The sequence below is a fragment of the Chaetodon auriga genome, chromosome 13 (genome assembly GCF_051107435.1).
Source record: "Chaetodon auriga isolate fChaAug3 chromosome 13, fChaAug3.hap1, whole genome shotgun sequence".
Taxonomy (NCBI): Eukaryota; Metazoa; Chordata; class Actinopteri; order Chaetodontiformes; family Chaetodontidae; genus Chaetodon; species Chaetodon auriga.
The window spans coordinates 20,038,121-20,046,563 of record NC_135086.1 but is presented as its reverse complement, the minus strand read 5'-3'; the positions used below and the strand labels follow the sequence as shown (position 1 = coordinate 20,046,563).

General features: G+C 39.6%; 1 protein-coding gene and 2 non-coding genes across 3 annotated transcripts; 1 reads left to right on the top strand and 2 right to left on the bottom strand.

Moving 5' to 3' along the window:
- Positions 1–543: 543 nt before the first annotated feature.
- On the bottom strand, positions 544–7,005 carry dhrs12 (dehydrogenase/reductase (SDR family) member 12). The gene is made up of 10 exons (XM_076747794.1): positions 6,819–7,005; positions 5,761–5,894; positions 5,396–5,478; positions 3,761–3,853; positions 3,583–3,664; positions 2,917–2,978; positions 2,641–2,745; positions 2,458–2,548; positions 1,967–2,104; positions 544–1,010 (listed from the first exon to the last, which is right to left on the bottom strand). The coding sequence occupies exons 1-10, from the start codon at positions 6,872–6,874 to the stop codon at positions 898–900; spliced, it is 957 nt and encodes a 318-aa protein (XP_076603909.1). The 5' UTR covers positions 6,875–7,005; the 3' UTR covers positions 544–897.
- A 212-nt stretch (positions 7,006–7,217) lies between these two features.
- Positions 7,218–7,325, top strand: trnal-caa (transfer RNA leucine (anticodon CAA)). Its single transcript has 2 exons — positions 7,218–7,255; positions 7,280–7,325. It is a non-coding gene; the product is annotated as a tRNA-Leu (tRNA).
- Positions 7,326–7,963: 638 nt separating this feature from the next.
- Positions 7,964–8,082, bottom strand: LOC143331075 (5S ribosomal RNA). The gene has a single exon (XR_013078044.1). It is a non-coding gene; the product is annotated as a 5S ribosomal RNA (ribosomal RNA).
- Positions 8,083–8,443: the final 361 nt, after the last annotated feature.

Genomic DNA, 8,443 nt, shown 5'->3' with positions numbered 1-8,443 from the left:
CACTTTCGTAATCAGCATTTGCCAGAGTGACCAACTGTTGGATTTTCAGTATCAGACTAAATTGTCCTCAGGATGAAAATATATGAAAACACGACAGTGAAACCTTCATTTCCATTTTAAGCGCAAATGATTTCGCTGTTTACTGAATAATATTAAGACTCAATTTGTTATCTCTGTCAGGGCTTTAGAGACCAAAAAAAATTATTGGTACTTATTAATATAGTCCTAAACGTTATTGTGAAGGAAAATAACAAGGGAAATGTCTCAATATGGCTTCAGACACGCAGCAGTGGTTGGGTTCTAGATGGACCTGAACCTGGCCTGTGCCTACATATTTTAAGACCTGGCATGACGGAACCCAGTGGCTCCTTCCAAATTTAAGACCCAAACCTGACCTGAGGCCTTATTTAATCTATTACAGCTCGTGAGCTCACCAGGTTAATGCAGCATCTTGGCTACACTCTGTCTCCTTCCATATTCCAATGGGCATTGCATATCTACTCCCCAGACATGACACACATGCACGGACAAGAAAGACACAGCTACAGTATAAATACATTTAATTAATATAAAAGTTGCATTGTGGGTTAACGTCACATTAAAGCATCAGTGATACATTCCTCCCCGAAGACTTGATGAGTTCATCATTCAAAATTTCATATTAACGGTGTTTATCATTTGGATTTTCCTTACGCTGAGTTTTGATAAACCTTGTGGATAAAAGCATCAACAGCTATACAAGATTGTTCTTTCCTAAAAACAACCTCACTACACTTTGAGAGTTTTTTGATAAAGTCTGTTCTTTCAAGTATCTGTGAAAAAATGTAAAAAATCACTATTATGTAAACATTAAGCATTAATGAGGAGTGTTTGGTTTTAAGTCCATGTACAGAGACATTAAGGTTTGAACTTGAGGGCAAACTCCTCCAGCATAGTCACCAGCTTCTCCTCGTCCTGTGGTGTGGACCTGGAGGAGGCCAGTGGCAGGTGGGTCGCCACTGCTTTACGATCTGGAAGAGATTTTATGGAAATGTATGAGACAGCAGGAGGGGCAGCACTGAACCACAAAAACGTGTTAGACTAACATTCAGGGAGCTGATTACAGAAAGCAGGATCGATTTAAATATGGAAGTGTGACAGAAACATGAGCAACAAGGCACCAGCCTCCATTACTGAATCTGGTGTTTAATATGCTCATTGAATCTGAATCCTCTGAAATCTGACAGTTTTAAGTATGAAATTACAAACAAAACTACTGTAACTGAATACAAATATTATTGGTTTTACTAAATAAAAGTGCTTTGACTTCAGTAATATTTTCAATGCAGGACTTTTACTTGTGATGGAGTATTTTCATACAGTGGTATTGCTACTTTTACTCAAGTAAAAGATCTGAATACTTCCTATACCACTGATATTGTGCACCTATGATATTTAAACCTGCAGTGCAGAACTTTTGTCTTCCTCTTCTGGCAGGCTGCCTAACCCTTCGCTGTGTTTGAAATCACATACTCACACACTGCCTTCGACATACTCAATCAGTATGTACCACATGCTGCCTACTAAAATGATGCCTTCGAATGGGGTCGTGTTAACCATGTTTATGAAAAGAGTCCATTTTAAGACACCCTCTTGTGGTATTCACAAAGTCGGAAGCGGAAATTTTATGAAAGCTCTGAGTTCATGTGCCGTGGGGCGTTGGCATTTTCAGAAATGGCAGAAAGCAGTTTTCAGTGTTCAGTGGATGGGAAGTCACTCTATTATAATTTCAGTCTAATTTTCTAAAAATGTCTGAGGAATAAGTCAAATTTCTTGGATTCGATCCCTTCCTCCTGTGGTCTACATGTCGAAGCATCCTTTGGCAAGACACTAAACCCCAAATAGCTCCCAATGCTGTGCCGGTGATGTGTGAATGGTTACTGCTCATGCTGTAGCGTAGTAAGACTTAATGTGATTTGTTTCTGACCCTGGAAGAAGAGTCCGCTCGGCTGCTTTATGGCAGCTGCAGACACGGCGAGCCACACCACGGTGTCGGCCCCCATGGCCTCTGTCCTCAGTTTGGACTGCATCTTGGCGTGGAATGATGGCATGGACGTCTGGACAGCTACAGAGAGACAAACAAATAAAACTATGAAAATCACAGAAGCTGTGTCTCCCATCACCTGTAAGTGTTACTCAGGGCTTAGATTTGCATATTTTAGTGTCAAGTGAATACAGGATACTGCTTTATTTCAGGAGAGTGTTGTATTTAATTAAATGCCACACAAGTCAAAACTATGGCATATCTAGTGGACTAATTGGCCTTGGAACTGGAAATATAGTTTAAATACAAGGACAAAACATGCAATCCGAAGATGTCATATAGGTTTGTTTTTTTTGTTTTTGTTTTTTTTTACTATTTTCTGACTATTTCAAAGACTAAACAATGAAATGAACATTTCCTTTTCTGCTGTTTACCTGGTGTGTCTGCCCAGCCAGGGTGCATGGAGGAGAAGTGGATCTCTTTGTGCTGGGAGGCCCATCTCTCTGTCAGAGTCACCTGCTGTCTCTGTCACAATGACACAACACAACAACATTTCAACAAACACGGAGACGTGGCATGGTCATTCCTCTCTGGTGCTGTAAATCAGTCTCCTTTACTTTGTTCTGAGCATAGGCCATGGTGCCATCAAACGTCCCCTTCTCAAACTGGAGGTCGTCCACGTTCAGCTTCTGCGTGAGCATGCCGCCTGATGACACGGTGACCTGCGAGGAGACAGTAGCAGATGTGTGTTTCTTACTTTAATAAAGCCTAAGATTTACATGGGGTTCATACAGTTCATACATGCAGTTTTGCTGACACCAAAAAAACATCCTGAACTTTCCAAAACTGGATTGGTACGTCACTATTTTTGACATTATTGACAGCCAACACACCACTCTTGGGTCTTCAACCTTCTTCAGTGCAGGTATCAACGCCTTGGTGAGGATGTAGGTACCTAAAAAAATATGGAGGACAGTAGTTCAGCAACATTTAAACTACATGATCTGCTATAGACAATTGCTGATGACTGAGTATCAAAACCTCAAGCACCAAATGCCAGGTCCAAGTATTTGCTTATTATTTAAACCTTTAGTTTCCTGATTTAAACCATCATTTACTTAAATTTATACTGCTTAATTTAGGCAAAGTGCTTGTACACTGCTTTTGTTAAGACAACTTTTACTGAGATTTTTACTGTGTCTTTATTTGGTCAACAGATAGAAAGATTTTTGTAGGAAAAGGTGTTTGTATTCGAATACGTACTGGTGCCGAGTGAAATGTGTCTGTAGCACAGAGTAATGACAACTATTAAGTGCTGAAAGTTGGCACCAAATGTCCAGTCAGATTCATAGTTCACCCAGCTATGATCATTTCCAAACCTAAACAAGTGGTTTTGACACCTAAACCAAACCAAACTGTGACTGAAAACTGAAGAAAAAGTCAGACAGTAAGAACTTTGGTTTCCTTTATCAAAACATTTCTCAAAGTAAGGTATCCGCTAAAGTGTTGTTTCAGAATTGGTGGCTAACCTCTGGAACTAGTATATAAAAATACCTTACCGAGTGCATTTGTGGCAAAGTTCTTCTCGAAACCCTCCTCAGTTAACTCTCTCTGGTTCACCATACAGCCTGCATTGTTAATCTGGTGAGCAGATAAATGATGAACAAGCGATTGAGTTACTATACAAACCAATGTGTGTATCACAGACGAGCCAACACACGTCGTTATACCACCTACCAGCACATGCACAGTGTTGTTTTGTGAGAAGTTCTGGGCAAACTCCCACACCTGTCTCATGCTGGACATGTCAACGATGTGGACGTGAACATTCTGCGAATAAACAAGAAACATCGGTACTGTGAAAAGCTCTTTTCATGAAGACTGAAATTGAACTTTCTGTGGAAAATAGAAGAAAAGGAATTTTCACTTAGAAGGCGCGATCACTGCTTGTTGCTTGTAATGCTGATGATATGAGAATTTAAAATCATTGTACCGTTACATATGTCGTCAGAGCAATTCATATATAATTTAATAAAATTTGACCTGTTGCTATTGTCACACGGCAAATCAGATCAAGAGAGAAGGACGCCTTTGGTTCTCTTGTTGAGTGAGATAGCCAATTATGGCCATCCTATTAATGATGAATCTATTAATTATTTGGTTCACTTAACATCAAAAAATAGTGAAAACAACAAATTTGAGAAGTTTTCAACAGAGAGTTTGGAACTTTTTGTTTTTTTAATGACTTTTTTTCTCTCCTTCTTTAGCTAACAACAATGATAGACTTCATACTAGGAGGGAATCAACAATCTTGCAGGGTGGTACTCAGAGAACAACCTACTGCTCACCATCAATGAAACTAAGGAGCTGATTGTTAATTTTGGAAAAAATGAGGCAAAGGCACACACCCCTGTGTAAACAAGTGGAGCTCAGGTGGAGCAGGTGAGCAGTTTTAGGTTCCCGGGAATCAGCATCACAGAGAACCTGAGCTCCACCCTGGTGAAGAAAGCTCACAAATGACTGCATTCCTTAAGGAAATGCAAGATGGCAAAATTCCAGTGCCGAGCTCTTGTTAACATCAACAGAGAGGCAGCAGAAAGCACCTCAACTGGAAGCATGGGATGCAGCCCATCCTCTGCACTCCACTATAAATAACAGTTTATTTTTCTGACTTATGATTGATTCACCTATTAACAGAAATTTGGTTCTGTGAGAAGCATAAACAGACTACAGCTAGGACTTCCTTATACAACCCTGTGTTTTGAAAGGATGAATAAAAGAACCTTCTGTCTTGTAATACATATAAAGAAATCAATAAAATCTACTGCCTGCTTTTGTTTGGACTTGGTGGTGGACTTGGAGTGTACAATCAAGGTTAAAATAGGTCAAAGAAACACTTTTAAGAAATAGTGCAGCAACACGCAGTTCCATCTTCCACCTGACACAAGTGCCACAAGGCTGCGGGAGCATGAAGTAACACATAAACAAAAGAGGGATTCCTACCTCAGCCTGAACTGAATTAGGCAACTCAGTCCACCACCGAGGGACTACATTTATCTCTTTGACCACAGAATGATAAACCATGCCCCTGCAGAAGAGGCTATATTCTTTAAACAAAGACATAACAAAGACAAATGTTGGACAAGTATCCCTTGAAGCTGAAAAATAAAATGGGATTCTCCCAACCTACATGCATCAGTGTGGCACATTTGTTTGCTGGGTTGTTCTGTTGCAATCAATTAAAACTTGGTCAATTACAGAAACATTAATCAACACCATCCAATGTTTGTCTGCTCTATTTACAACTGTAATCCCTTAGTGTATTCAGTCACAGTATTAGTATCACAGACAGACATGTCGCAGATTTCTAACCTGATTTTTACTCTGTTCCACAATTTCATCTTTGGCTGCTTCTGCTCGCTCCTTGCTTCGACAGACCATGTGAATGGTTCCTCCTGCAGACTCAAAAATAAACCGGATCAGTGGACAAGCCAGCAGTAACTTCCGTCACCTTAAGGATTTGACCTATAAAACCTGGCTGTGCTGATGAGGCGTCCACCAATGAATCAAAATTTAGTGGTAAACTACAGTTAGTCTTTTAAAGCCGAATGACAAAAGACGGTCGAAATGCATGGTAGGGGGTTCTTCTTCTGTCGTATCTGAACTGTTTCTCATAAGCAGTGAGGAAAAAGACAAAAAAAATGATTTTTGTTAACTGTCTGCAGTCAAACACTCACCCCTTTTGGCTATCTCCCGCGCTGTGGCTTTCCCTATCCCGCTGTTGGCACCAGTTATGACGAAGGACCTCCCACTCAGATTTACATCCAGGTCTGCTGGAGCAAAATGCTTCGCTGCAGCTTCATAGCCGCTCCTGTTCAGATGAAAGAGCAGCACAGTGAATACACACCCTTTCAGCCATTAGCCCTTACCAATACTGTTATGTTCTTATTGTGCAAATAAAGTCAGATAATGGGAACCTGGAAACTGTTAACAACTTAGTGACTAAGATGGAATCGTCTTAAATTATTTTCTCTATCAGAAATACATATTTCACTTTGCACAGAAATTATAGCACATTATAGATGCCTCTCGAATCAATGATACCCAGTTATTGCAGGCAACATTAGTGATAGCATCATGTTATGAGAGAGCCTGTGATTCACAATTATTAGAATCATGAATTACTTTTTTCAGCACAGCTGTTTCTTTCTAAAAACTGATGCATTAGGGAAGATCTGGTTCCATTAAAATGGCTAAAAGAAAAAGTGGCCATAGAGCGTGCTGGGACGATTAATCAACTATTTATGGACGGAAACAAAATTGATACCCCCCCCCCCCCCCCCTTTTCCTAATCGAGTAATTAAGTCACTGATCAAGCAAAAGTGTCAAACACTGACTGCCTCCAGCTTCTCAAAAGTGACATTTTAATAATAATAATAATAATAATAATAATAATAATAATAATAATAATAAGAAGAAGAAGAAGAAGAAGAAGAAGAAGAATAATGATAATAATAATAATAACAGACAGTATATTGAACATCTTCGTGTCAGTCAGATAATGAAACTAGCAGTAGAAAGACATCACTTGAGCTCTGGGAAAGAATAATGGGCTTTTGTGCTACTTTTCGATATTTTACTGAGCTACAGCGTTGTGTAACCAGCACTAGTTAACCAGTAAGTCTTAAAGGTTAATACTAACCTATAGGAAGATTACGCAAACGCAATGCAAACCATAAATAGTTAACAGACGTAAAAGTACAAGATCTCGGTAGAATTTACACTCTCCACTTACTTTGTATACTCCTGGAGACCTTTTACAAACCAAACGGCATTCCTATAAATCGACATTTCCAACACAAATGTTCCTCCTCAGTTACTCTGCAAACCGTGTCGCGCTGAAGGCGGTGGACTACACACAGATCAGTGTTTACGTTTCATAAGAACTGGTGGTGGTTATGTAGCAAGAGGGGTGGGGAGTCACGTGTATGACCACCGGAAGTAAATTTGATATAACTCTATAGCGCCCCTGGTGGATGTATGTTTATTATGTCAACATGGATAAATACTTATTCAGCAAGCGAGCCATTGAATTCAAAGGGAGAAATCGCAATGTCGATATCTGACAACCAATACAATGACCGGGAAAACACTGAATGAATAAAGACTCAGATGAGAACGGCGATTACCAGTTGTCAGGATGGCCGAGTGGTCTAAGGCGCCAGACTCAAGGTTAATCCTTCCTAAGAAAGGGACTTCTGGTCTCCCAATGGAGGCGTGGGTTCGAATCCCACTTCTGACACATACTTTTAGCAGTTTTTGGAAATCATGTTTTCAATCGATTGTAGCTACAGGGACTCGGACAATACGACTAACTTCTCATAATAGACAATAAAATAAACACAAAGGCACAATTTCTCTGTCCGCAATATGTCATCTCCCTGCTTAATTACGTTTGCTTCCATAATATGTGTTACAGTTTCTCATTAAGACTGAATTTGTTCTTTGTAATGTTCCGAGACATTTGAACAAATACATTTCATAAATGTTAGAACAAATAAAAATATTCAAACAAACAAACAGCATTAACATTTCTCAACTGTAATAGAGCTCTGACGCTGCTACATGTTAGCACAATTTTTCCAATAGTATTATTCACTAATTATCCACAAAACTCAATGGTGCAATTCCAAAAAAGTGCCTTACTACAAGGCATCATAACAACAGACTACATATTAGACAGACATTACGTACATAGAATTAAGAAATTATCATCCTACATTTTTTATTCCAGTTGTTATCTACCTCGTCCATGTCCTCTTAGTGTTTAGTTTTGTGATTCATGTGTGACTTTGAAGCCGCTATATCTATCTATCTGTGGAAACCCACTCCACTAAAGAAGGAACAGCGCCCTCTCCTGATGAAAGAGATGAATGAAAAGGCTTACAGCACCTGGTATTCCCAGGCGGTCTCCCATCCAAGTACTAACCAGGCCCGACCCTGCTTAGCTTCCGAGATCGGACGAGATCGGGCGTTCTCAGGCTGGTATGGCCGTAAGCCATAAACACTGCTGCACACAAGCTTTTTATAGTTGCGATAATGCAACGGTTTTCAAACTATATAGTCAGTGATCATATTAACTTATTTTCCCATCTTGTCTCCTCAAAGTCTGTCTACATTCTATTTTGTATTTGTCAGTAAATCCCATTAAAAGACCAAGTACAACAATGAGTTGACCTCCCTATTATTACTGCAGCCTGATATGGGTTGTTTAGACGTCTTTTAGGACTGTGACGAGTCTGACGCTTGTGTTACAACACATGATCACTTTACTAAACTAATGACGTAGTGATCTCACATTCTGTGACACTATACTTTTACGTTACATTAGCTCATGCAACATTATTAAAGCTATTTGTT

Coding starts and splice junctions, on each gene's coding strand:
- dhrs12 (XM_076747794.1), bottom strand. CDS start 6,874: ATGTCGATTTATAGGAATGCCGTTTGGTTTGTAAAAGGTCTCCAGGAG. Junction 3,665..3,760: donor ACAACACTGTGCATGTGCTG/GTAGGTGGTATA, acceptor TCTGCTCACCAG/ATTAACAATGCAGGCTGTAT. Junction 1,011..1,966: donor GAGCGGACTCTTCTTCCAGG/GTCAGAAACAAA, acceptor AATCTCTTCCAG/ATCGTAAAGCAGTGGCGACC.